The sequence below is a fragment of the Lasiosphaeria miniovina genome (assembly GCF_030549165.1).
Source record: "Lasiosphaeria miniovina strain SMH2392-1A chromosome Unknown B0T26scaffold_6, whole genome shotgun sequence".
NCBI classification, from domain to species: domain Eukaryota; kingdom Fungi; phylum Ascomycota; class Sordariomycetes; order Sordariales; family Lasiosphaeriaceae; genus Lasiosphaeria; species Lasiosphaeria miniovina.
This window is the reverse complement of record NW_026848225.1, coordinates 3,495,043-3,522,582: the sequence shown is the minus strand read 5'-3', so window position 1 is coordinate 3,522,582 and position 27,540 is coordinate 3,495,043. Positions and strand designations below refer to the sequence as shown.

At 53.1% G+C, this 27,540-nt stretch overlaps 5 protein-coding genes across 5 annotated transcripts; 4 read left to right on the top strand and 1 right to left on the bottom strand.

The window, feature by feature from the left end:
• Positions 1-2,219: 2,219 nt before the first annotated feature.
• Positions 2,220-3,355, top strand: B0T26DRAFT_653162 (uncharacterized protein; the record flags this gene model as incomplete). The annotated part of the gene is made up of 2 exons (XM_060438431.1): positions 2,220-2,695; positions 2,770-3,355. 2 exons carry the CDS (start codon positions 2,220-2,222, stop codon positions 3,353-3,355), a joined length of 1,062 nt encoding a protein of 353 aa, XP_060293326.1.
• Positions 3,356-4,880: 1,525 nt separating this feature from the next.
• On the top strand, positions 4,881-6,978 carry B0T26DRAFT_652208 (cytochrome P450; the record flags this gene model as incomplete). The annotated part of the gene is made up of 5 exons (XM_060438348.1): positions 4,881-5,100; positions 5,263-5,314; positions 5,394-6,179; positions 6,303-6,615; positions 6,661-6,978. 5 exons carry the CDS (start codon positions 4,881-4,883, stop codon positions 6,976-6,978), a joined length of 1,689 nt encoding a protein of 562 aa, XP_060293325.1.
• An 814-nt stretch (positions 6,979-7,792) lies between these two features.
• B0T26DRAFT_723815 (FAD binding domain protein) lies at positions 7,793-9,846 on the top strand. Its single transcript, XM_060442643.1, has 3 exons — positions 7,793-7,979; positions 8,072-9,000; positions 9,108-9,846. The coding sequence occupies exons 1-3, from the start codon at positions 7,848-7,850 to the stop codon at positions 9,595-9,597; spliced, it is 1,551 nt and encodes a 516-aa protein (XP_060293324.1). The 5' UTR covers positions 7,793-7,847; the 3' UTR covers positions 9,598-9,846.
• Positions 9,847-23,414: 13,568 nt separating this feature from the next.
• Positions 23,415-23,636, top strand: B0T26DRAFT_723805 (uncharacterized protein; the record flags this gene model as incomplete). Its single annotated transcript, XM_060442642.1, has 1 exon — positions 23,415-23,636. A coding segment is annotated over one exon (222 nt), but the record flags the coding sequence as incomplete, so codon positions are not given.
• Positions 23,637-25,657: 2,021 nt separating this feature from the next.
• On the bottom strand, positions 25,658-27,324 carry B0T26DRAFT_679349 (uncharacterized protein; the record flags this gene model as incomplete). The annotated part of the gene is made up of 6 exons (XM_060440348.1): positions 25,658-25,709; positions 25,948-26,002; positions 26,297-26,347; positions 26,581-26,866; positions 26,986-27,234; positions 27,301-27,324. The coding sequence occupies 6 exons, from the start codon at positions 27,322-27,324 to the stop codon at positions 25,658-25,660; spliced, it is 717 nt and encodes a 238-aa protein (XP_060293322.1).
• Between the last annotated feature and the right edge of the window lie 216 nt (positions 27,325-27,540).

Genomic DNA, 27,540 nt, shown 5'->3' with positions numbered 1-27,540 from the left:
ATGGGCATGCCATGGTCAAAGTCGCGCACACGCCGCCGCGACGACGACGACCACGAGCTCACCGACTCGCAGCTGCTCAAGTCCGAGGCCATCACGGCCTACGACCGCCTCGACGACAGCGACGTCCAGGTTGAAGTCACCTCGCCCCCCCCGGTCGTCGTGGTGCACCACCACCCGCAACACCCCGTTGGTGGTGGCATTGTCCGGACAGTCGACATCTTCCAGGAGCATGTGCGCGGCCAGCGGCAACCACCAGGTACACCCCCAGGCAAAGGAGCTCGAAAGTACGGTTCGACGGACCAGCTTGTGTGACAATGGTACTTTTTTTTTTTTCTTTCTCTCTAATTAGGTTCTTTCTCTCTAATTAGGTGGGTTCTTACCTAGGTAGTCATGTCATGTCATGTTACGATTTTTTTGATCATGTATTATTAGGTAAATCTAAGGCACTTACTTCCACTACTGGCATCTAATTAGGGCGCGTTTGGTTCTTCGTGTAAGGTCCAGTAAAGAGGGCCTTCAGGGTTAATTGGCTTCCTTACCGGGATCCATTTGGCGAAAGCTGGTAGGTTGAAGTCAGATTTTCCACCTACCGGACCCCCGGTAGGAAGATTGCTCCACACACCCAAATCAGCCAATAATAGCCCACGGTTCGCCCGGCAGTTATACTGGATTCAAAATCCCAGTTCATGCCGGTAAAGCCTACCGGAGGATATGAAGGGGGTCCGGTAGTGGTCTTCCTAAACCTAAAAAAGTGGGCTTTTTACCGATCCTTACACACAACCAAACGCCGCCTTAGCCAATCTAATTAGTATCTACATGCGGCATCTCTCTTCTCTTTTGACGATTTTCTGAGTGGCAAGTCGCTGAAGCAGCAAACAGTTGAAAGTCTATTTTAATTTCAAAATCCATATTATTGGTCTAGTAATTAGTTACAATGGCAGTCTGAAGTACCGTGTCATTTTACCCTTCGCGATACCGAAGGTACCTACTTGAAATCGAAGAAGGGTTAGGGTTACCCTATGTTCCTGATGACCGGCAGGGGAAGGGGTGCCATGACCCCCCCCTTTTCCTTTGTCTAATTATCCAATTAGTACTAGTCCCTCTTCCTTCCCGGGAACTCTAATTATAGTACCTTAATTCAACACCCTCCCTTTGATGTTGTGTAATCGAACCCGGATTCCTTGAGCCCCCGTCCCTTTGTTCACTCCGATCACTCTGCGCTTCTTCGAGTAACAATTCCTTTCCCTCTTCCCGGACGCTCCTTCGGAAGGATGATGGTCTATCGGAAGGGAAAAATTTTTTTTTTTGCCAATCACGAGACGGAAAACAGTCCGAAAGCGAAAAGTAAAACCCGCCGTTGTGGTTTCTGTTTCTAGGCAGCAAGGTATGACAGATGGTAGGGTGGGGTAGGAGTGCCTACCTATTAATTAATTAAATCGGTGGCCGGTGGTCCCTCGCAGGTTCTAATTAGAACACGGGAGGATTTCCTGTTTGGAAGGCAGGTGCATAGAGGCAACCGGATGGGATAGCGTTTTGGGTATGTGGGTGTGGGTGTGGGTTACGGTGCATCAAGTAAAGTGCTTCTACCATGGGATTGGCCTGGCACTGTTTTCCACACTTGCCTTGCCTTGCTCAATTAATGCCCTGGAGAAAAAGTGGCGGGAGGAGTCGGGCCGATCCTGGTACGATCAGTACTGCAGCGGAATACTGCAGTGGGAGGGCACAGGTAAGAAACAGCAAGCTGCTGTTGTAACTTGGATATTTGCTGAGAGGTTGGTTGGTTATCTGTCCAACTCAGATCTGTTTGTTTGCACGCTGCACTCTGGGCTTAATTAGCTGATCTGCGGGTGAGTGTGAATATTGCCAGTGTCAGCAAAAAGCAGGTACTGTGCGTTGGTCAGCAGTCTACAGCCGGTCTGCAGCATTTTAATATCTCTCTGTGTTGTACCACAAAGTTTCGGTGCGGGGTTCAGCCAGCGGTTTGTGGGTGCGTGCTAGACCAGACAACCAGTGGTGTAGTGCCGTGTGTGGTCGGGCGTGATTGTCCCCCGCTTCTCTCGTTACTGGAGGCTGCGTCAAGCTCGACCCCCCACATACACATACACACACACCCACACCCCCGTATGACCTCATCTTGGGTCTATTCCTCCCCGTCTCCGCTTCCCTTGCGGTCCGCGAATCCTGGTCCTGGCGCTGGAAAAGCAACTTAGCAAGACAACATGACAACGACTACTCGTCCTGGCAGTGGTAGCGTCCTCATTACAGGGGCCAACGGTGGCTTTGGGTGCGGTATCGTGTCCAAGATGGTGTCGACGCCCGAGCTGGCCGTCTACCACGGCATCTACACCACCCGTGATGGCTCGTCGGCCCCGGCCCTGAAGACGGCTCTAGCAAGTGCAACTGCGAAGTCGCATAGCCACGAGGTGCTGTCTCTTGACCTGTCGCGGCTTGCTTCCGTCAGGGAGGTAGCCGCGGGCATCAATGCTCGTGTGGCGTCGGGCAAGTTGCCCCCGATCCGTGCCCTCATCCTCAACGCCGCCTACAACGACCTCGGGCAGCAGGCCTTTACCGAGGATGGATTCGATATGGGCTTCGCGGCCACCTACCTTGGCCACTGGCTGTTGACTCTGCTGCTGCTGCAGAGCATGGACCGACAGCACGGCCGGGTTGTCGTGGTCGGTGGCAGCTCCTACGAGTGAGTGCCCGATAGTAATTACCTTACCTTGGTTCACATATCATGATGTACCTCGGTGTTAACAAATCACGCAGTGTCCACCACCCCATCCACAAGCTGGGAGGATACTACAAAGACAAGAAGTGGCAGACGCTCATCAACGGCGACAGCATCGACGCCGTCGCCGAGGGCACGTGGAGCAGCAACAACGACGACGCGCCGAGCAAGGCCGGGGTGCGGCGGTACGGGGCTGCCAAGATGTGCGCCGTCATGATGTTACTCGAGCTGCAGAAGCGTCTCGACGCCGACCCGGCCCTGTCCAGCCTGTCCGTCGTCGGCATCGACCCAGGCTCCATGGCCACGGGCATTGTGCGCCGCGGTGACTGGTTCACCCGCACCGTTCTCTTCCCCGTCGTCGTGCCTGCCCTGGCCCCCGTCATGGCCTGGTCTGGAAACCCCACTCCTACCTTCCGCAGCGTCTCCCGGTCCGCAGACGACTTGCTCTCTGCGGCCTTCGATTCAGACCCCGCCCGCCTCAGGGGCAGGTACTTGGACGGCTCCCAGCTCAAGGACGTAAGCCCCGAGGCTGCCGACGAGGCCAAGCGGGCCGTGGTGTGGAGGGACAGCGTCAAGTACACGCACCTGACTAGTGGGGATACGATGTTGGTCAACTGGGCATGAGTCGATACCCCCTTTTGTGGCTTGTTTACATGTTCAATATTTGAAATTATTATCTACCTTATCTATTACCTACCTGCTCGATGCCTAATGTGACGGTAGTATTCGACCACCAATAATTTTGTACTTGTAAGAAGGCAGGTAACTGGTTCCATTTCAGTCCAGGTCGGCGGGTTCTCTGTTTGGCCAAGCCTACCTACCCCTCTTTCCCCCAGTGCGCTACGTGAACGGTGTGGGTGGCGTGCCATTGCGGGGGATGTGTAAGTAGAAATGGGGGAACGGGAAGGAAATGGGAAAGGGGGGACCCCGAGGAACAGAAGGATCAATTTCGGGGCTCAAACGGTGTGGCGTGTATGTACTGTGTGATACGAGAAGAGAGAGAGGGAGAGAGAGGGAAAGAGAGAGAGAGTTGTTGGAATTGGCTTTTTTCAATATCCGCTTCAACTGCAACCCCATCCAGGGCGGAAATGGCGCAATAAACCCTCCACCCCTACCTGTATTTTCCAAATTTCTCAGTTTGTGCCTCTCCCGCTGCCAAGGTTCCCGTCGTCTGTGCCTCCCGCTCGCGCAGTAGCTCCCGCCCGCAGATTTGCAACCCTGCTAACTAATTCTGTACCTAGTCTAGTTGCTAGACAAACCTGAGCTGTTAGACGAGTTGCTCCCTGGCATGACCTTGCCGCAACCCTACATTCCACTTCCGACGGCTGGCTGGGTTGTTCCCGTATACAATGAGCCACGGGGGAAGATGGAAGCAAAACCATTGGCTGTCTGCCCTCTCTGCTTACACGCTGGGTGTCAGCGGCGGGTAGCATTCAGGGTTTGATAAAACAGCACAGCACACGAGAGGACATTTGCTTGCCCAGAGCCCGAGCTCCTACTTGCTCGACTATTTGCGTCAACCGAGGTGTGCACTGTGCAGTGTGCATATGTGGCTTCGAGTCATAACTGCATTGGGCCCCGCGACAAAACTTCCCGCAGACCTGTGCCGTCTCCTGCAACTGCCGTAGTCAAATATTTCAGCTGTGCCGCGAATCTTTCCAGGCCGTGTCTATGTTGTGCTACCCACCACCAGGCCGTGGGATGTAGATAACAGCAGGAAAATATGAAGGGATCCAGGCCAGACATAATTACGACCCAACCAGAGCAGGTGGGCCCAGTTCTAGACCCTCAATCTAATCAGCAGGCCACATATCAAAGATACTTGGGTCAAAGGAGACGGTACCTGGGTATTCTGGAGAGTGACAAACGGCATCGAGCTGGGTACTCGAACCTGCCACTGGCATGAATCTGAATTGCGTGGTCCTCTCAGGCAGTACGATGGGTGGCGCGGCCATGTGGTGAAAAAGGGGAATGATAGTCTGTTCCTCTCGATTGTAGTAATTAATAGGGAGTAGTTTGCCTGTTCTCCTCAAGGCCTACTTCGTATAGATAATACCTTTGTCTGCCAGGCCCGTGCAGTCCAGAGTACCTACTGTACTCGCATTCCCAGGAAACATCCCAGAGACGCAGCATCAGGATGCAAACAAACATGACCCTGTCCTCCGGGACTCGGGCCGTGGAGGGAAACCTGAACCTGGCCATCCAAGCGATCCTGCTACGGAGTCAGGAGCATCCAACACTGTTCCGCACCGCCGTGCTGCTGTCCACCGCCCTGATCATCTGGAGGCTGTGGAAGTTTACTCTATATCCGATTCTGCACCCGACTGAGCCAAAGGAACTGCCGTCGTGGATCCCTAGTAAGTTTTCAAGTTCTTTTTTGTTGATTTTTATAATTTACCTCTCTATGCATGTGTGTGGGTACTGACCTCAACCCTCAGTTCTAGGTTAGCGAAGTCCATGATAATACCCAAGATACCTAAATTCATAAAACGAGGACGAGCAACTAATGTGCAGTATTGTCAACAAAAAAGGCCATGGCTTTGCCTTTTTTCACAACTCGCAGGCCTTTCTGGCCAAGGCCACGTAAGAAGCTTCAACTGTTTTTTCCTCGTGGAGACGAGAAAGAAAGAATGCTCTGACATGAAAGCCGTGATGAATTTAGCAAGGCGATTGGCGGCAAAGACCCCTTCGCCGTGACCGTCTTCGGCTCGCACTTCTACATCATCACGCAGCCCAAGCAGACGATTGAAGTCTACAAGAATGTGGACTCGCTCTCGTTCGAGGAGTTCCTGATCGGGCTGATGAAATATCTCAACTTGACCGATCACACCCTGCAGGCCGTCTTCGAGACGCGGTTGCCGCGCGACAAGCCCGGCTTCCCCAACCCAGACGGCAAGGCGCTGGGCCACTTTGTGCGCGACATGCACCACCGTCAGCTGTACCCGGGCGCCAACCTCGATACCCTAGAGGCCGTCATGGTGCAGTGGTTCGACAGGTACCTGCACCTGGACGCCCTGCAGACTCTCTGCGCGCCATACAGCACCTCCTCCTCCTCCTCCTCCTCGCCTGCTACTACCGGCGAGGCTAATAAGGCTAGTATCGAGGTACCGCTAGTCAAGTGGTGCTCGGAGCTGTTCACGCGCGCGGGTGAACAGGGCTACTTTGGCGACTCACTGGCGGCGCTGGACCCGGACATGGCAACCACCTTCCTCGTGTACGATGAGCTCAGCTGGCAGGTCTTGTACCAGTACCCGCGTGTCTTTAGTCGTCAAATGCACGCAGCCATGGACCGCGTCCAGCAGACCTTTGTTCGCTACTTCCGCATCCCGCAGGCTGAACGCGAGGCCCAGGGCGGCGCCTGGTTCACGACGGCCATCGAGAACGAGTGCCGTTCCCTGGGCATCGAGGAGCAGGATATGGCGCGGTTTATGGTCATGGTGTACTGGGTGTAAGTCGTCCTTTTTTTTTTCTACCTCCCCCTATTCCCATATTCCACTAATACTCGTAATTCACTATCCTCGTATGTCGTATATCTCTCGTTTCATGTCCACCTCTTAACATAAAAGAACAGAGTAAGCACAAACACGCGTAAGGCCGCCTACTGGATTCTGTACTACCTGCTACACGACAAGCCAGACCTGATCGAGGCGATCCGACAGGAGACGGCGCCGGCGTTTGACAAGGACGGCAAGCTGGTCGACCTGGCGTACCTGCACGGGGGTCAGTGCCGGAATCTGGAGCAGGCGTGGCTTGAGACGCTGCGGCTGAGCGCCAACTCGGCGTCGGCGCGTGTGCTGACGCGCGACACCGTCGTGGGCGGCAAGCTGCTTCGCCGCGGCGGCCGCATCCTGATCCCGTACCGTCTGCTGCACTTTAACAAGGCAGTCTTTGGGCTCGGCGCCGGGAAGGACGCAGTAGCAGCCGCGGAGGGTCATGGTAATACCAGCAGCAGTGGTGATGATGGCCCGGATATCAATTCGTTTCGCCCCGAGCGCTTTGCCGGCAGGGAGTCGATCACGCGCGGGCCCAGCTGGCGCCCCTTTGGCGGTGGCAAGACCATGTGTCCGGGTCACTTTGTGGCTAAGCGCGAGACCATGATCTTTGTCGCCATGGTGCTGCAGCGCTTCCATGTGGAGCTGGTGGGCGATGGCGTGCTCCAGCCCGATCTGGGTAAGCCCGTCCTCGGCCTCGCTGACCGCAAGTCGGGCCAGGAGGTCACTCTTAGAATCACACCGAGGACTATGTAGGTAAGGTAGTTTTACCTTCCATGTTTGCCTGCTTTGCTGCTTATGTACGAAATTACAAGAACTAGAACTAGGTAGCTCTCAAATTTGTGCATGAGTGCTTTAGTCTTCGAAGGAGACGTAAAAGACACGTTGTCGTAATTAGTATCCAGAGCAGACAGTGTATCTAGAGCAGACAGTGGCTAAAAACAATGAAATATGTTGTCTTGCCCGTACTCTTTCATTGTTCCACAGTAATTATGGTCTGTAAGAATCGGTTGTTGTTTGTTTTCTTTTTTGCTCAGATCCTTGCATGACTGGTAGAAATCATCCCTGGCCAACAAATGACGACACGAATGGTGTCTGAAATTTGGCCAATGGATGCGCAACTTTCTGCATATACGGACGGCCAAGATTAATCCCGAGGCCACGGAGAAGAGCAAAAGACGCGGTCATTGTTGCGCCCTCACCTCGTGTGTTGTCAGGATGCGGATGCGGATGTGGATGCGGGTTCGGTGTCTATGCGTGCGTTCTGCGGCATGGCCAGTCTCCCGTTGGCTGATTTGCGCAAGGGTGGGCAATATTGCACTCAGCATTGCAGTAACATCAGCCCCCCAAAAGGGCCTAATATGCGCGGGCACGTGTGAAGCACGTTCGAGGTAACCCCAGCCTTTCTGGAAGGTCTTTCATCGACGAATAAGAGGGCCAATATTTCATGTATTAGTACGGCGCGGTCCGGGCCCCTCCTCGGATGAATTCCTCCAGTCCCCAGATGTGGTGGTGTGAGCCGACGGGTAGTGATAAATATCTCGTTTGCCTGCCCTCTTGCTTTCTCGATGTCAAAGGCCGGGGGTTCAACAGAACCAACATAATTACCAAGTCCGACGGCGAAGATGATGTCTTCCCCTTTGCTCCACCTGCTTATTGTGTGCTTTTGCGCCGTCCGAGTCCTAGCTCTCGCTGCAGCAGTGCCAGATGATCTCTCTGTGCAGTCAAGTGCGAGCTCTACCAAGGGCGCCCTTTGTGTAAGTTGGCTAGTTCCCTACCTACCTTACTTACCTCTCCAAAATATCCAACCGATATCGCGGTCACCGAAGGAAGGCTGACAAGAGAGCAGTGTACTGCCCTGGCTTTGGTCCTGGGCTCCAAAGTGTCGTTTCCCAAGACGGCTGGATACAATGCGTTTGTATCCAGCTACTGGTCAGCACAGGAACAAGCCATCAGGCCATCGTGCGTCCTTTCCGCAACCTCGGCCCAGGACGTGTCGACGACGATCCGGATCCTTGCCCCGCTGCTGTGCAAGTTCGCCGTCCGCAGTGGTGGTCATGCGGCTCTGGCCGGCATTGCCAACATCCCAGATGGCGTAACCATTGACCTCGGTAGCCTCAACCAAGTCAAGCTGTCGACCGACAAGCTCACCGTGGCCGTCGGACCTGGCCAGAACTGGGGCGGCGTCTACACGGCCCTCCAACCCCAGGGCGTGGCAGTCCCTGGCGGCCGCGCCTCTGGGGTCGGCGTAGGCGGTTCGACGTTGGGTGATGGATGGGGTTTCTTGGCCAACCAAGCCGGGTTTGGGTGTGACAACGTGGTCGAGTACGAGGTGGTGCTCGCCAGCGGCACCATCGTCACGGCTACCCAGACTTCTAACAAGGACCTGTGGAAAGCGCTCAAGGGTGGTGGCGGCAACTTTGGCATCGTGACCAAGTTCGTCTTCCGCACCTACGCGGTAAGCAGCCAGATCTGGGCCGGCGGCATCGTCCAGCTGGCTCAGACCCAAGACCTTCCCCAGCTGGCCACCGCTATCTACGACTTCACCGCCAACCCTCAGTACAAGCCCAAGGCCACCTTGCTTGTCGGCTACGGCTCGCACCCGGGCTTGGGCCTCATCCTTTTCATCCAGGTGGTCAACTTGGAGCCTGTGGATCGGCCCGCCGTGTTCAACGACTTCTATGCTCTCCCTGGCGTGCAGCTGTACAACACCACTTCGCTCACCACTCTCCCTGGATATGCGGCTCTGTTCAACTTAGACTCTCCATCTGGGCTTCAGTACGTTTTCTTTTTATTTCCACCTCGTCCGTTCGTGACCGACCGCCTACCTTAAGGCATGCTTGTCAAGATTATCTCGATCTGACGCTGGTTACCGTTACCCACAGGCAAATTACCTGGGACTTCACCTTCGTGAGCGACAAGGACACCATGCAGGAGCTATGGACGCTCACAGACGGCAGCCAGCTCCAGCTCTCAAACGTGACGGGGATCGACTGGTCTCTCGCTTTCCAGCCGATCGCGCGGGGCATGACGGCGGCCTCGGACACGGCCAGCGGCGGTAACAATGTTCTCGGCATCGGGCAAGCGCCGGCACAGGGGCTGCAGCTCGCCATCCTGTCGGCATCGTTCCCCAACGCGGCCGACTACACCAAGGTGAAGGCGGTTGCCGACAAGCTGCTCGCCGATGTCGTCGCCGCCGCCAAGCGACGCAACACGTACCGCCCCTGGGTCGACCTGAACCACGCCAACTGGAACCAGGACGTGTTTGCCAGCTACGGCGCAGCGAACCAGCAGTTCCTGCGCACGACGGCCAAGGCCTACGACCCCTTTGGCGTCTTTCAGAATTTGAAGCCGGGCGGCTTCAAGCTGTGGTGACTTTCGTGTACTAGGCGTAGGCGTGAAGTGGACAAACCCAGGTACATGAAAAAATGAAAATGATCACGGATGACGGGCGTGTGGAGAGGGCGCCGAGGATATAAGAACCTTTGTGCCCAGATTCATCGCGCATTACAGATAGACATCCATCAATTATGCTAGGCCCAGACCTAGCCCGGGGCACTAGTTAGCCCCTGTATATCCCCTATCCTCTCATCCTCCCAGCGACAAGAGCTATACTGAATCCCTGAATGTAGTAACTCTACCAAAATGTATCTGTCTGCGTAGAGATAAGACGAGAATTAGAGACGCAGATTCGCATGTTTAGATGATGTACCCGTCCATCGCCGTGGCCCACGAGTAGAAGGATTGGATCATGGCCCCGTCAGCCGTCAATAGCCCAAGACGCTCATATCCGTCTAAGCCTCCGCTCCCGTCCGGCAAGACCTTCTCCAGGCGACCCAATACCAACAGCAAGAGACATTCGGGGTTGAAGTGCTGCGAATGACCCAAATGCGCCACCAGGAGGCACACCACGTGGCCCGACATTAACCCGGCGTGTTGGAATAGCGATACTGGTGACCGCACACTAGCAGGGAGGAAGCAGAGATCGCGCGAGTACGCACGTGCAAGTAGGCACGTGCGGCGCGCGGACCTCTCTCACACACACACACACAAAAACCCCGGTCGCAAGCAGAACCTACCTTAGTTCCAGAGAGAGAAAAACATGAATCAGAACAACTTTACACCCCCCCCCCCCCCGGTAGTACTACCACTTTTTGACCCGTTGGAACACCTACGTGGTTGGAATACCACGAACACGGCGGCTGGCGGCGAATCAACAGTGCATCTACGCAGCGATCTTCCTTCCTTCTTTCCAAAGGCATAAGTGCCCTCTACGAGAGGCAAATCCGGACGAAACTTAAAGCCTCCCTGACCCTGTCTCTTGAAAGACCTCTTGGAAGACCGGGACAAGTACCCGCGGCGGAGCCACTGTACATTGACGTCTTCGGGATCATAGGACCGCCACCCGTCGACGTCGTACCCTGGGAGCGAGAATTCGGCATGAGCTGCTGGGCCCCGGATGCCAAGGAGGCCGTGTGATACCTCACCGTACGGGTTGCGGCCCGAACGCAGCGCGGATGCCCGTGTTACCTGCGCCGGAATCGGTATCTTGAGTAGCCTCGCAGGCCCTGCTCCCTGTATCGAAAGTCAACTATCCTGAAGTTGGGGACTTGGTCGAGTCCGATCTCGAACGCCTCGAGGTTTGGTAACTTCTGTAGGGCGTCGCGCAAAAGCGGCGCGTTCTCGATAGGCCGCTGCTCGCGCGCCAAACTCATGTACGTGTCGTACATCTTACGAAAAGCAGCGTACTCCTCCAAGTCAGAGGGCGATATGTCTATTCCATTGTCAATCAGAACGCTCCAGCCTACATCGCGATAATAGTTACCCTCGCCGCGTTGAATAAGCCCTTCTTTGAACTCGTCCCACGTCATGTTGTTATCAATCATATCTAGAAGGTAGATCAAAGACTTGACTAAGCTCGCAGCGGCCAGGTTGTTCATAATAGCTCTCAGAAAGTTGACATTTCTGGGCGTCTTGTAGATAATCAACTCGCGATACGCATAGCGCACTGCGATATCGTTAAAGGCCTTGGAGACCAGGCGCAGGTTCCGTATGTCACTGGGTCTGAGTTGCTCGCAGATTAAGTGGACGATATCAGGAAGCCGTATCTTGTCCATTGTGCCTCAGTGGTCGGTGCCTATGAGGTGTATGGCAGATGGGCCTTTGCTGCAGCGCTGATGGAGACTGCTAATCGATTACCATAGAGTGGCGGGGATGTACAACAAGAATTACTCAAAGTCTTGTTGCGCTTTTGGGGTGCGCTGGTATATGAATCTTGATACCCGAGAATTTATCTTCGAGGAATTCCTTAAGGCCGACCAGGCTAGCTGACTTACCAACCAAGAGGATAGTCGTCAGTTCGTCGTGGTCAGTTTCGGTCTGTTGGAGGAGACTGTCAGCCAAGCTGTACACTTCTTTATAAAAGTATTAACAGGCTTGATCAAAGTCCTTGCGAGAAATCTCGATCTCCTGACTGTCTCGGTCGGGGTCCGGAAAATAGGTCTCTAGAAAATTTTCCTTAAGGGTGAATGCCGTATTATCCCCTATATTCCGTTTAATATCGTTACAATCTCTTCGAAAGGTTTCCTTTTTTTTATCCGGTAGGCTGGAACCCGTTCTCTCACAAATGAGATTCATAAGCAACTAGGTAATTGTTAAAGTGTGGTTGGTTACTACAGCTACAGGGCCCTGAAGTCCAGGGCACTGTAGCGGTTGTACTGGTGCAGCTATGGCACTGTACAGTACTGAGGAAGCTGCACAGCACCACGGGACACTGCACAAGGAACTATACAGCGGCACAAACCAGTATGTTACGAATCCTTGGTGAAATGCGTAATAGTGGGGCACGCTCAGTTTTGTGTGGACCAATCAGGAGCGTCCCATGGAAGGAACCAATTAGGAGTGTCCCTAGGTCCCGAGGTTCGGGACCACTTAAGGTCGGGGACGCGGGACAGTGGGACCATTGTTATTGGTTACACAGTTAGATTATACGATGACTGTACCCACGGTCTTAGATAGTTCTTGCTTGGTTCTTCAAGCAAGCAATACACATTCACTGCACTCATACACCTTGAGTGGCATTCCAATTTGACTGTATTACCCGTGCGATAGGAGCTTGCCCTTTGTTCTATCTTCATAATTACCAACCCCAGCATCCTGTGGAGCCCGTGCTCCCTTACAGACAGACGACCCTAACAGTCGAGTGGTTTGTAATAGAATCGTCTCAGGCGAGACAGTCTCCAGGATCCTGAGACATCGACTACGCTCACCGTCATTATCCAGAGTTTCGAAAACCTCTTGTGGTGGAAACGCCGGGACGTGGTTACCGCACTTTCTTCCAAGCCCATAGTTTGACTCGTCGCATCGAATCCGTTATGCTCTATTTTGACAACGATTTCCACAGCCTTCGCTATCCCTGCATTTATATACCCCGTTAGTCAAAGGTGTCGTTGGCCGTGTTGCCCGCGGCGCGTTACTCTTTGACCTACCCCCAACAACCCCTAGATTATTATATCGACGCCCTTAACGCCTTTGATAACTGCCAGGTATGTGTGTCGGCGGACGTCTGTCTGCTAGTTATTTAATAATTGGGATCTGCGTGTCTGGTTGACGAGACAGCGGCCAGCTTCCGGTACAACCACCGCCATAGGCCGGCGGGCGAGCGACCGCGGGCGGTGCTGACGGGCCGTAGGGAGCGTATTACAGAGTTGGCGACAATCGCGGTGACGTTCTACTATATAGAGGACGCCGCACGAGGTTAATACGCGCGCGGCCAAGATAGAGACGAAGATAACCTCGTGAAGCTCACAATCTAGGTATGGTAGTATAGGAGAAGTCGCCCAAACTTGTTTTTGGAAACGATTGAGGTTTGTTATATAGGCTATAGGTACCGTTAGTAATAAACGAATAGGGGCGTCAGCCACCGTCTTACGTAACGAGAAAGTTCGTGGGCTGACCCCTACAAAAGGGATTTTATTATTGGTTTGCAGGAGATAAGCAGGCGGCAGCGCGACCAGACATAGCAAGAGCTCGGCCAAGGAACGGATGATTATCTGTTACGATCCTGGTTCAGGCGCGCAGGAGGCTGCACGGAGCTTCCCACTATTGGCTGACGCAAGGAAGTGGGGTAGTTCCCCGCTTCGCTCAAGTGCAGCCAATAACGGGGCGGTCAGTATGATCAGCATGGTCAGGGCGATCAGTGAGGGAACTGATCGCACTGAGCACACTGACCGCACTGAGCTCACTGATCACCTAGGACCAACGCTCTGATTGGTCCGCCTTAGATAGATATATACGACGACCGTAGCCACGGTCTCAGATAGTTCTTGCTTGGTTCTTCAAGCAAGCAATACACATTCACTGCACTCATACACTTTGAGTGGCATTCCAATTTGACTGTATTACCCGTGCGATAGGAGCTTGCCCTTTGTTCTATCTTCATAATTACCAACCCCAGCATTCTGTGGAGCCCATGCTCCCTTACAGACAGACGACCCTAACAGTCGAGTGGTTTGTAATATTATCCTATTTTCGACGCTCAAGTACGTTCAGCTATCCTCGTCCTCCCCTTCCTCGATAGTGCACTTCTATTATCTATTCTCTTTTACGAAGCGGGAGAAATTGGCGGAAGCGCTACTCGATGCTTAAATAAATAGAAGTCATCTCTATATCAATTGGAAATGTATTCATTATAGGAGGTATCCGCGAAAACTTAACAAATTATTCGCTGATTCTTGGTTATATCTTAAGGGAGATATACCCATAGCTTGGAGTCGTTTATACTGCGGACTATATAATCCAATAATTAGACGCCCATGGCTTGGAGTTATTTATACGCCTCGCCCCGCCACTTAAATCCTTATCGGGACGTATATACAGTGTGAGGGCCTGGTCCTCCAGGCCTCCCAGACGCTCTGACTAATCAGACGCCAGTTGGGTGGATCCACCCGACCAGCCAGAGCCCCACCTTGAGACGCCCTGGAAGAATCTCGCGAGGGGAGGCTTTTGAGCTTCTTTTCCCTTTTCCCTTTAGTTTAGAATCTTCGTCTATAGCGCCCAATAGAGGAGTTCCGCCCTCATTCCAAGCCGGCCGTGACATACAGTACATTAGCCCCGGCTGCTATACCGTACGCCAATATTCATTAGCGGAATTGTTCTCGGGGATTCGGGCGCACTATATTCCGCCTCTTATATTCTAGTTACCACGGAGCACTGGCGCTCGTGTCCACGTCTTGCTGTTCTACTCCGCTGTCGCGATAGCTTGCCTGTGTGACGGCGTTTAGCAACACCCACTACCGCTGCACCACACCTTCCAAAAGGATGCCAGAATTACAAGCCGTCAGGCTGCAATTCTATAGTGGGTTATAGTATGGTCACGCACCCGTAGGGCCTCAGCGCCTACCGCCGTGCCGTGACATCACCCCCCCTCGGCCCCGCGGGGCGCGTAGAGGTCTGACTACCCCGGAACCTCGAGCATGTGAGGACCCGTCCACCAAACTGGCCCTGAAGCAGCCAGAGCCGCCCAGAACCCACGGGCCTATCAGAAGCCTCCTCGAGGCCCCACCTACCCCACTGATAGATGCAAACTTATTCGCGAGCACGCGACGCGTTGTCGGACTTTTCCTTCTTTCCCTCCTCAGTTTAGAATCTTCGTCGATAGCACCCAATGGACTGAGTTCACCTCAATGCCTTGCCCTGGTCGTGACACAATTCTAAACTCTTCTCTTCCTTGCTGGCGAAGCAAGTAAAATATATCTCCCTCATTCCCGCATTCATTTGCAACCCCTACGTCGGCTGTACACGACGCAAAACTAAGGCACAGAACCCCCGCGCAGTCAATGCCGCCGAAGAAAGATTACGGCCCACCGACACGCAAATCCGATCGACTCTCTAAAAAAGATAGCAGCGACCGGACCCCAACAGGAGAATCGAGTATCACAGCCAAAGTGCCAGACGACACCGTCCTCGATACACCCTCGAGCCCAGAGCTAAACAAGCCCGCCGAAGACCCCAGTGACCCCGAGTCAGAAGTACCTGTCACTACCAACAGCAACACCGAAAGCAGATCGCCCACTGTTACCGCGCGAGACCCTGATCAAGATACATCTCTCGCCTCTGTCGAAGTCGAGATAACGAACTCCAGCATCCTTACCGAACAATCGGAAGTCAACCGACAATTGACCCATTACAACCTCCGCCCCGCACCAACAGACGACGAGATGATCGCCACAGGTACACCCACCCCACAATCAACAACCGCAGACATGGCATCCTCCACGCCTACCACTACAGAACTTCAAGCCACCATTGCCCGGCTCCAAGCCGAGCTCAATGCCCGCTCCTCTACACCCATTCGCCAATCCAGCGCCGCTCGCGAAGTGACCCCTGCTGATAGCGCCTTCGGAGGCGAGCGTTTCACCCCAACCGGGTTTGCCGCGTACCCTGCGTTCAAAGCCTACGGCATCGATCAGAGAGCCCCGAACCCTGATTACAACCCAAAGTCCCGCAAAGTCGGAGTCGACCCCGGTATTTTCCAGGGTAACAAGGACGAATTCGACTATTGGGTCATCACCCTAGCAGACAAGTTCGAGGAAGACAATACTACCTTCAAGACCGAACGTAGCCGTATGGCCGTCCTCCACGCCGCAACCAGAGGACCCGCCAACGACCTCCTCTCTAGCCGATACCAATCAACCGAATACCCATTCGCTAGTGTGGCCGAGATGGTCGCTAGCCTACAGGCAGTCTACCACGACCGTAACCAGGGATCGAAAGCTCGAGAGGAGCTACGTAACCTGATGTACGACCCCCGCGATAAACAGATGGACATTCACCAGTTCATCGGTAAGATCAATAGCCTGGCCGATAAGGCAAATATCGCAAAGGCGGACCGAAAGACCACGTTGTACGAGCATATCCCGGCCAACCTGAACGTTGAACTTTTCGACGCCTCCGAGAGCCCTGATATCTCCTACGAATCGTTTGTGGTCAAGGTAGCCAACTCAGCCCTGGCCAAGAAGAGAGCCTACGAGCAAAGCAAGACCTTCAAGGAGTCGAAGGAGAGACCCTCAAAGGAGCGACCCTTAACGGAGAACCGCCAACCTCGCCGCCGCTCAAGGGAATATAAGAAGGAGGTCTCGGCAACTCCAGCCAACCCTCAGCTGTCAGAGAAGGAGGTGGAAACCCTGAAGGCAGCCGACCTCTGCTTTGTGTGCAAGAAGCCAGGACACCAAGCTCGCAAATGTCCTGATCGCAAGGTTATGGCCAGTCTCCTCGCCAGCTTCGATCATGAAGGAAGCTCTGACCGTGACGGGACCGCTGTTACCGACACTTCGTCGGAATCTTCAGGATCGTTAGAGTCGGAAAACTAGTTCGGCTATCGGAAGTCTCCTCGATAGCCCATATACCACAATTAGCTAAAGTCGGCAGATCACCAAAATCAAATACATTCACCAAACGGGTCAACCTGTTAGTCGATGGCATTGGTCTTGAGACTCACGCTCTTTGTGATACTGGAGCCGATATTTCCCTTTCTATGACCCCGAAGATGGCCAAGAAGCTCGTTGATAAGGTCGGGGCGAAGACGGAACTCTTGCCTAAACCGCTAGTACTTAGTGATTTCAACGGGGCCGCCACCGCTCGCGCCACCCATCAAGTTCGGGTCACTCTCGAGATCGACGGCAGACGTTTCCCCCGTCAGAAGTTCATTATCATCCCGACCGCCAATGATGTCTTTATAGGACAGGATTGGTTTACCAAGCAGAACGTATGGCTGCACCCCGCCTCGCGTACTCTTCGCTGGCCCGACGATACTCCTGCCCTAGCACAATACTCGCCCAGCATCCTTGTCGATCCGAGCACCAGCACTATTGACATGAATGCCCAGTCAGAGGTAGTCCGCCGAGATCGACTAATGGAGGCCGAGGAACGCAAGCTGAAAGTGCAAAAGATTCTGCAAAATCCCTGGCGCAGGACAGACACACAGACAGTGGTAACCGCTGCGACTCCAGCGGTCGCAACGGAACAGAAGCACAGCCCCGAGATGATTGCTTGCCTCCGCGCAATTGAGACTGACCCTCGCCAAGAGAGATGGAAAAAGCAGAAGATGCCCCAAACTGCCATACCATTAGATGGAGTCTCTAATCAGCCCACCATAAGCCTCAACGCTCTCACCGTCGACCCCAAGGCTTGGAACAAGACCTTCGACGGAAAGCATATCCCGTTCCCGGCAGGAGAGGATTCCGAGCATATTAACAAAGTGCGCGCCAAGCTACCACGCGAGTTGGCTCACCTGGAAGGATTCTTCTCGAAGAAAGCCTCAACGCAACTGCCTCCCAGTCGCCCTGGCTTTGATGTGGTTCTTGAGCTCAGTAAGCCGCTAGAGGGAAGACCGTCCCGCTACCCTACGCCCTTCGCTTTCTTAGGACTCGAAAAAGAGACCACTGACGAACTACTAAAGATCGGGTTTATTGAACGGTGCATGACCGATAAACCTGCTCCCACCTTGTTCGTGCCTAAACCCCATTCAGAAGAGCACCGTTTCTGTGTGGATTACCGCTGGGTCAACGACTTCATTAAGGGTCGACAAGTGTTAGCCCCTGACGTGCAAGGTACCATCAGCCGCTGTGGGCGAGCCAAGCACCTGACCAAAATCGACATCATCCGTGCCTTCAATCGATTGCTGATGGACCCCGGTTCAAGGTACCTTACCGCCTTTACCACTCGCCAAGGCACCTTCCAATGGAAAGTCCTGCCCTTCGGGCTGAAAGTCGGGCCAGCTTGGTTCCAAGCCTTTATCAATGCACAACTCAACGAGTTACTGGACCTCTTTGCTAGTGCCTATGCTGATGACGTTCTGGCCTATTCAGAGGGCGATAACGAGGAACACTTCGAACACGTTGAGGAGATCATCTATCGACTTCACAAGGCCGGACTCCAAGGCGATATCAAGAAGTCCTCTTTCAACGTGACCGAAGTCGACTACCTGGGTATGATTCTGGAGACCGGAAAAGGAGTACGAGTGGACCCTGCCAAAGTAGCCGCCATCCTGGATTGGGATTGGGACGACTTGACGTCGAAGTCCTCTGTTCGATCATTCCTAGGCCTCTGCAACTTCATTCGGATCTTCTGTTACCACGCCAGCCAAGTTGCCGAACCACTCACCAGGCTGTTGAAGAAGGACGTTGCCTTCGAGAAGGGACCCGAGCAAAAAGCCGCCTTCGACGCACTCAAGAGGCTTGCTACCGAGGCCCCAGTTTTGGCATTCTACAAGCCAGGTTTCCCAGTGAAAGTCGACACCGATGCTTCCAATAACGCCACGGGCGGTGTGATCTGGCAGCAGCAAGAAGACGGAGAATGGAAGCCGATCGGATACTCGTCCAAGACAATGTCCGTCCCAGAGCAAAACTATCCCATCCAAGATAAGGAGCTCTTGGCTGTGGTCAACACCTTGAAGGACTTTGAACCGGCTCTGTGGGGAACCAAGTTCTTTGTACAGACTGATCATCAAGCTCTCATCTATTGGTCTACTAAGAAACTGCTGTCCGCCCGCCAGATTCGCTGGTCGTACTATTTGGCCAATTTCGACATTACCTTCCGTTACCGCCCAGGCAAGGATAATGTGGCCGCCGACGCTCTCTCTCGCAAAACCGTAGACAACCCGACGGTCAAAGCACGAGAAATCCAAGACAGAACGTTCGCCTTGATCCCACCCGAAAAGATTGAAGGGCTGCCGAACGACGGTGCGAGATCAATCAACGCCCTGACCTCTACGGAACTTTGTGGAGCGGATTTGGTCGATACTATCATTGCCGAGAACGCCAAGCAGAACTTGGGTCGTAAAGAAGGATTATTAGTTGTTCCGGAGACCACTGCCGACGGAAGCGTCTTTCTACGGACTGCCCTGATTCGAGAAGCCCATGAACCTAAGGCATTCGCTCACGCAGGACAGAACAAGACGGTCGCCCTATTAAAGAAGGAATATTGGTGGCAGGGCCGTAATAGCGACATCAAACGGTATATCCGAAACTGCCAGAGCTGCCAAAGGAATAAGGTCAGACACGACAAGACTCCCGGACTTCTCCATCCGCTGCCGATCCCAAAGCACGTTTGGGAGCATGTAGTAGTAGACGGAAAGAACATGCCAACGGACGACGAAGGCTATGACTACGTTTGGGCTTTCATCTGTCGTTTCAGCAAGCTAATCGCTACCCTGGCCGGACGCAAGACGGATACCGCGGAGATATTAGCCGCCCGGTATTACCATTATCTTTACCGCTTCCTGGGAGTCCCTAGCCAGTGGATTAGCGATAACGCCGGACCTTTCATCTCCGAATTCCTCGATACCCTCAACAAGCTTACGGGCACCAAACATCGCCACGGAAGCTCGAGACACCCTCAAACGCAAGGAAGTATCGAGATCACCAATGCGGAGTTGGATCAAAAGCTGAGGTTTTATGTGGACAAGTACCAGACCAAATGGCGAGAACACTTGCCTGCCTTGGACCTGGCCCACAATATAGCCTACCATTCGGCTATTGGAATGTCTCCGTTGGAAGTAGCGTTGGGAACCAGCCCTCGGAATCCCTTGTCTCTGCCATTGCCCGAGCTAGACCTGTCTACCGATCAGCAGAAAAAGGCCTTGGATATCGTCAAGCAAACCCAGCGAGCCCAAGACCTGGCAAGACAAAATGCCATTGCCACACAGGCCTTGATGGAGGCTCAAGCTAACAAGAAGCGTCGCCCCGTTGACTTCGGTGTGGGAGATTCAGTGTATGTCAGCAAGAAAGGATTCTCTACCGAAGCACCAACAACTAAGCTGGATTCCCAGAACGCCGGACCTTGGACTATAGTCGACATGAAAGGCCACAGCTTCGTCCTAGACACCCCGTCATGGTACAAGGGAAGTAAGGTCTTTCACGCTGACAGGCTGAGAAAAGCTTCTGAGGACCCTTTACCTCAACAACGGGCAGAACCGGAACCCCCTGTGGAGATCAATGGAGAACCCGAGTGGGAAGTCGAGAAGGTTCTGGCATCGCGACTGTTCGGTCAACGAAAGAAGCTCCAATACCAAGTGTCTTGGGTCGGCCTAGATCCCGACGAAACCTGGTATCCAGCTGGCGACCTCAAGAACTCTCCATTGCTGCTGGAGTCCTTCCACAAAGAACACCCGGAAGCTGCTGGTCCGCCAGTGAGATTACAGCAATGGATACGAGACGCGGCAGACGATGCTTTCAGTAGCGATCATAAGGATGATGAAGTGGCGGAACACGATGCGACGGGGGGGAGGACAAAGAAGAAGCATGCCATCAGGCATACTTGAATTGCCCCCGCGGTACTCTTTCAAGCTTCCTGAACGCCAGGCGCTCAGAGCTTGGAAGGGGGTAATGTGAGGACCCGTCCACCAAACTGGCCCTGAAGCAGCCAGAGCCGCCCAGAACCCACGGGCCTATCAGAAGCCTCCTCGAGGCCCCACCTACCCCACTGATAGATGCAAACTTATTCGCGAGCACGCGACGCGTTGTCGGACTTTTCCTTCTTTCCCTCCTCAGTTTAGAATCTTCGTCGATAGCACCCAATGGACTGAGTTCACCTCAATGCCTTGCCCTGGTCGTGACAGAGCACTACGGTTCGGGAGCTCTACGCGGGCTAGGGCATACTATAGGGATCCCCAAACTACCTTTATTCACAAAAGGACTCATTTGCAACTGCAGGGCTCGAACCCGCAGCCGTAGGGCGGCTTGTAATTGTGACGGCGTTTAGCAACACCCACTACCGCTGCACCACACCTTCCAAAAGGATGCCAGAATTACAAGCCGTCAGGCTGCAATTCTATAGTGGGTTATAGTATGGTCACGCACCCGTAGGGCCTCAGCGCCTACCGCCGTGCCGTGACAGCCTGGGTATAGCGTGCAAGAGATACACGAGCCGGAGCTACTAACACTCTCAGTAGCCATAATCACTAAACAAAAAGGTTTATAGTGAAAGAATCTACTTTCTCAGGCCCGGGGCGTCAAGCTGGAGCCAGTACATACATACACACGGAGCTGGCCCCTCTTCTAGCACCACCATGACAGATGACACAGACTCTTAGGCAGTCCGGAATCGCAGCCTGTCATTCTCTTCCCACCACGGGTTACCAGTCAAGCGATTGACAAAAAAATGCGGACTCATTACTTACCAGTACTTTCTTGCGGACTAAGATTGTATACAAATGCAAGTACCTCTATGTACTGCCATTTTACCACTCAGTCATACGACCCTCGGCCTCTAACACATTTTGCATTCGCCTTACCATGGAATTCACGTACTCATTGATTTTCGCTTGGCTCAGCCGCTTCCATCCCTCGAACGCCAGGCCCATGATATCTGTCAGATTAGCCACATGCCAAGTTACGTAGTTGACCCCGGTCGTGGCGCCGATCCACCGCAGGGGGTGGCTGGTGCGCCACAACAGAGACTTCTAGAAGAACGGGCGAGAGCCAGGAATAGAGGGAACACACAAGAACACACACAATTGAACCTATCCAACCGTGCAACTGACTAAATCCAACAATATCTACAGTAATTCGAATATTAGCTCGGATATATTGCTTTACAGCCCTCCAAGAATTCTCAATTGGCGATAGATCTGGAGAGCCAGGGCAATCAAAGTAATGCTTCAATCCGTGAGTCTCCTTCCATTCCTTCACGATATTCTTTCGCTTGGAATTTCCACCTCCATGCCCTGAATCCCCGTCTTCTTCCAGTACGAAAGCATCGCCACGGAGAAGCCAAGGACCAACAACCTTTTTCAGAATCTCATCGCGATAGATCTGCAAGCTCATCTTTCCATTGGTGTTCGTTGGGACTTCGTAGAAAGGGAGTTCTGACTTAACATTCCATCCAACCGCAGCCCAGACGTGATATCTCCGGATTTCCGTCCCTTTTGCTGGCTCTTCTTCAAGATAGTGAATGCAGTCAGTGCATTACCTTTCTCCAGGTTTCCTAATAATCTGAATCTTTCCTTCAGAAAAGAGTCCAAAATGGCATTCATCCGACCATCGAATATCTCGCCAATCTTCTAGGCGAGGGCGGAATTAAAGGGCAATTTTAGCTTCTTGAAGTCGCCTTTTTGCGTTTGACGGCGATACGAATCCTTTTTCACAGGCAATGCATTTTCGGTATTTTAAAGTCCCCATTAATCGCTCGACCGTCCTTACAGATGCGGGAATACCAGCCATTAGGCCTAGACCTTGCCAGGTCAAGCTACGGGCCTAGAAGTCATATTACTAGATAATCTCTTCCATTCTGTATAAATCTTCGGCTATAATGATGGATTTCCGCCCTCGTGTTTCTTATTCCAGGTACTGCCAGTCGACGCCGTAATAAAAGATTTCCCGCCCTAGTTTTTACTATAGATACCGAACTAATAGAAAAGGTTAGCTTTGAAGTATAGAATATGGTAGGCTTCAAGATAAGTAGCTGCTCCAAGTAGGTGTGCCTTCATTGGCGTAGGGTAGTCCGGTAGCATACTGGTCATGGTGATGATGATGGGCTGGCGGTGTGGATGCTAGTGGTGGATTACCAGTGGTGTGAGTCGAATGCCATCGAATGTTGGAAAATTAGTAGTGGCTATTAGTGGGCAGCCACCTGCACAGACCACAGGCTTTTTTTAGTCCGCATTTTTGTCAACCGCTTGCCAGTTTGCGTTGCTATTAGCTTGTCTCTATCGAAAACAACTCCAAATAAGCCCCCGCCTATTTTCTTCCTAATCCTATAGTTCTCGCCGTTTTTTGTTTCGATTATATTACTTTTGAATGGCACCCCCTCAAGCTAATTCTCTATGACTTTTTCCCTACCTATGGCGACCGAAGCGACGTTTTGTACTAAAGCTCCGCTTCACCCTACGCCACTCCCAGTTGACTCTATTAGGGTACTCGGTTTTCCATAACGCCTGTGGATATCCTCGTCAGCCGCCAGATAGATTCCCCTTTTTGGATTGACCATACCTTTTTGTTTATATCAATCTCTAGATTCTTCAGTAGATCAGCGATGACGTGTTCCATACGCTCGACTATAACGTAGAGGTCGTCTGCGATCTCAGGGTACTGCTGCCCCAAGTGCTCTCTCAGCTCCTCTTTAGATGGTTTGTAAGAGAAGGTAGGTACGCCTGATCAAGGTGGTCACAATGCAGGCAAGAAGGTAGGGGAGCAATGACTTGTATTGGTGTAAGACTTCAACCTGGCCCTCGCAAAGGAAGATGGGCGAGGGCCATTGTTTATATACCTGCTCAGGGGTTCGGCCCGGGCATCAGTCTGCGGTCGTGGCGCCACGGCGTAGCGTATGCCAGCTGGCAGTGTTCTAGCCAGTTGGTGACAAGTGGTGGGCGCGCACCCTGTGCGCGCAGTTGGTGTTTGGGGTGTCCTTTTCCTTACATGGTTGTTGTAGTCCTACGTTGGCCAGTATCACCTCGAGCTGCCGTTGCTACGGTTTCAGGTCGGCCTTGAAGGTCCCTATGACTCTGCGGTAGTCCATGGCCGTCTCTAGAGGCTCGGCATACTTTTCCAAGGCCCAAATGGTAATGGGGATGCCGCCGAGCACCAGGCCTACGATCTCGGCCATGAGTACCTAGGGCGGGGTGGTTGCCTAGTCGTTTCTGGTTTGATGGCTGGGTGGTTTGATAAGTGGCGATTGACTTCTGGCCTAACCAGCGACTCTGTAGCTGCAAAACGAGCCTTTTTAGAATGATATAGACACGCCAGAATCTACGGAATAACCGAGTCAAATATCAAGGCTGGTTGGAAGGCCTCAGGGTTGTGGCCAGTCTCCCTAAGGAAGCCCCTAAGCAACAGCCTCGTTATTAAGAATTCCAATGGCTGCATTAGTACGGTAGCCCCCACACCTTCTGCAGGCCTTGAGTCGTTCAATAACCCCATTCTGGGCAAGAATTCGGAGGGCCGGCCTTTGTGGTTTACCCCTAAAAGGCCAAGGATTTCTCGGCTCAGGGGGAGCGTTTTCTACGTGGTACTAAACGTACTGCCAGCTAACGGCTTTTTATGCGGAAAGCCTACAAAGAATTCGATAACATGGCCTTCCAATTGGCTACAATTCAACAACAATTGCAAGCGGCCCAGGAAGACCTCGAACGTGCGAGAGGCCGGAAGAGAAGGAGGGTGGAAATCGACCCTAATAAGGCCTTTCCTGGTATTGAGGAGATCCGCCGCGCACAAAGATTGGCTGCTGGGGAGAATGTTATAGATCCTGAAATTTCAGAAGAAGAGGAATCTGACATTGCAAGCTGTATTAACGTAGCTATCTAATTGACGAAGCTGTGAGCAATTGAATTTTATGATGTGGTGGGGTGGCGATTTTAGTGCGTGGTCTAAAAGGGGGTTGGTCTAAAAGCTGGTCACCTGACTTATAAAGAACTTCGTCCGTAGGGACGTCTTGGGGGGTTGCTTGGCTCATATCATTTGGGGCTGGAGAACCGTCGGTGAATAGAATGAGATACGAATTTCAAGCTAGACGAAATACGGATCACAGCGGTATGACTAAGCTTTGTTGGGAAGCGTGGTGGGAAATTGTTGACTGTATTGGTTGCAGTACCGAAGTCTAACTATCTAGGCCACGGCGGAATATATATATAGGAAGGTAATAGTCTGGACTGGGGATCCCAATGTGGATCTAAATGCTTCGGCTCAGGCCCAGGCGTCGGCCTGCCCATACCTAGTTATTCTTCCAGATGAACTATTACGCCATTTCCATCTGCAGAAGCACCCAGTCAACACCGCCAGGCGCGCGCATTGATTTACCGCTATAGCTCATACAATCAGTTATTTCAATATTTCATATAGCGATCCTGGCTAATCTGACAATCACCACAGAGCCTCGGAGTTCCAAAGGATAGCCAGAGCCATGGCTCAGAAAGACGGCGAATCGTATTAACGATACTATGGCGTACTTGGAACGACTCCTTACCCTCGGAACGGGCCTTTCACGTCGCCCGCTTACCAGGGCTTCAATTACAAAAGCTGGGGCCTGTCGCCGGCGTCTACAGTCGCAAAGTTCCATACTAGATAATTGTTTGTGACGAGGAGAATAAAATTCCCCGACTTCCCAGCACGACGGTCATACACTGGCCATTACGGTTAAACCGTAGAGGATGCTGCTTCCGGGCACAAGCCTGAACCCATGCTTTTTCTCTCTTTTGGGTATCTCTCGTCCGTATCCCGGTCTTTTTTATTACAGTACGACTCTAGAACGTCAGTCCCGCCTCCCTGACTAATTAGTAAACCAGCCCGATATGAACTATTGGCTAACTAGAGCTGTACGGATTTGTTTTGGGATATGCTTCGACTTTCCCGACACGATTATTGCACATATTTAAGGTCGTCATACTCAAGGATTCTAGCGACCAACAATGTGGGCTCCTGGAACCTCGGCTTCCTCGGCCGTATCAATTAGCACCGCTCTGAATTATGTTCCTCCCCAAGCGTATCCTGACTACGCTGCAGTTGGGTAGTTTTGTAAGTCTTATTTGGTCGCAAGACTTTCCCGGCAACCTGTTCGATTCAGCAGAAACCATTGTCACTTCAACCTCAAAGTATTACTACCTTCCAATTCAGACTGCTACTGCTACCAAGGCGACATATAACGACACCATCGACTCAGACTTTGTCAGTGGGCTCAGTTTCTTTCTCGACGAAACCGGGCAGGTCGCGCCACTATTCGGTCTACGTGACATACAGAGTCGAACCGATTTGCTTTTCGACATCAGCGATCCCCTCCAACTCGGCATCGTCTATCCAGACCAGTCAGTAGTCATTTTCAACGGATCTGGAGTAACAGCCATCTCGGCGGACTGTTCGAGCGTCCTATCCCTTGTGCTCCCGGGATCCTACGACTACCTGGTGTGGCAGGGCGGAGGAGGTGGAGGGACTAAAAAGTCCAAGAAGAAGTCCTCGCTTGAAGCCAAACATCAGGTCAAGCGGCAGGCCCTACCAGGCAGTCGGTACCCAGTTAGCTACTGCGTCGACGTGGTGGTTTTTGATCGATGCAGAAATACCCCATCGGACCCCTTTATGATACAACTTACAGTGGGTGGTGGTTTTGAATACCGCGATCGTGCCGACGTTATCAACGGGACCTGGATGCAAGGCGTCAACGGGCTATACGAATGGATTTGTAAATGGCCGAGTCCCGATAGCTGGGAGCAAGTCTGTGAGCTAGATCTACTACCTCAACTAGGCTACTCTAGGGATGATTTTAGCACTCTAGTTCCCGCCCCAAACCTGGTTTCCATTCTTTCACAGGGGCTGGGTAATCTCTCCCCACCGGCGCGGCCGCCGAGGTCCTCAACAGCCCGTACTTTTCCCCTACCTGGACCTCTATTCTGCCGGGCCTCTACGATCTCATGTATCTCCAAGAACTCATCGACTCCCAAAAACTTGATCCCAATGTCGTCGTCACCAGGGCCTACCTCCCCTTTACCGACCTGAAGGAATACGTCTGGCTCAAGTTCCAGGATGCCCCGGAGTACCAGTACCTCCTGACCTCGGTGGTCAACGAATCCATCCGCTACACCTCCAGCATGCAATTCAACCAAGAGATCATCGCCGCCCCTGCCACGTCGTCCTGCGTCTTTTCCGGCCCATCGACTCCCCCCCTCAACCCACCCGTCAGCACCAACTTCATCATTAGTTGCAACGACGCGCAGCCAACCGCCACCGCCACCGCCACCACCACTGGCGGCCTCCCGGCCTGCCACGTCCTCTGCAGACGCACCGAGCCCTCCGTCTGCACAGCGACCTCGACGAGGTCTGCCAACTCCACCACGACCACGCCGCCCACCACGACGACATCGAGTTCAGCCACGTCCTCGATAATATTCATGGAAACCTTCAGCAACCCGCCGCTGCCGTCGCTGACCTGCAGCTTCGACGCGCGCTGCGACCCGGCCCAGAGCACGGCGTGCGCGGCCAGAAACGGCGCCCTGCCGCCCGGAGTCCCGGGCTGCCTATGCGGCACGAACGTCTAGGGGCACGTCAGGTGTTTCCAGCAATATGATAACACGGTCGCACTGCCAATCTACTGCCGCACCAGGGACGACTGCCCTGGCGGCATGGAGTGCAATCACGAGTTTCCGTGCTGGTATGTTGGGGGTTATCCTGGCATGTGCTACGACCTGTGTCCGAGGGAGGGGTGGGTTTTAGGTGGCCGCGGGGCAGGTTGTGATCTAAATGGAAATCCTCGTCGTCGTTGTCGTCATTCATCATCGTCTTTGGTATGGCTTTCAGTGTTGTGGAGCTCAGACTTTTATCAATGCAAAGGTTCAGTCTG

Coding starts and splice junctions, on each gene's coding strand:
- B0T26DRAFT_723815 (XM_060442643.1), top strand. CDS start 7,848: ATGATGTCTTCCCCTTTGCTCCACCTGCTTATTGTGTGCTTTTGCGCC. Junction 7,980..8,071: donor CTACCAAGGGCGCCCTTTGT/GTAAGTTGGCTA, acceptor ACAAGAGAGCAG/TGTACTGCCCTGGCTTTGGT. Junction 9,001..9,107: donor GACTCTCCATCTGGGCTTCA/GTACGTTTTCTT, acceptor CGTTACCCACAG/GCAAATTACCTGGGACTTCA.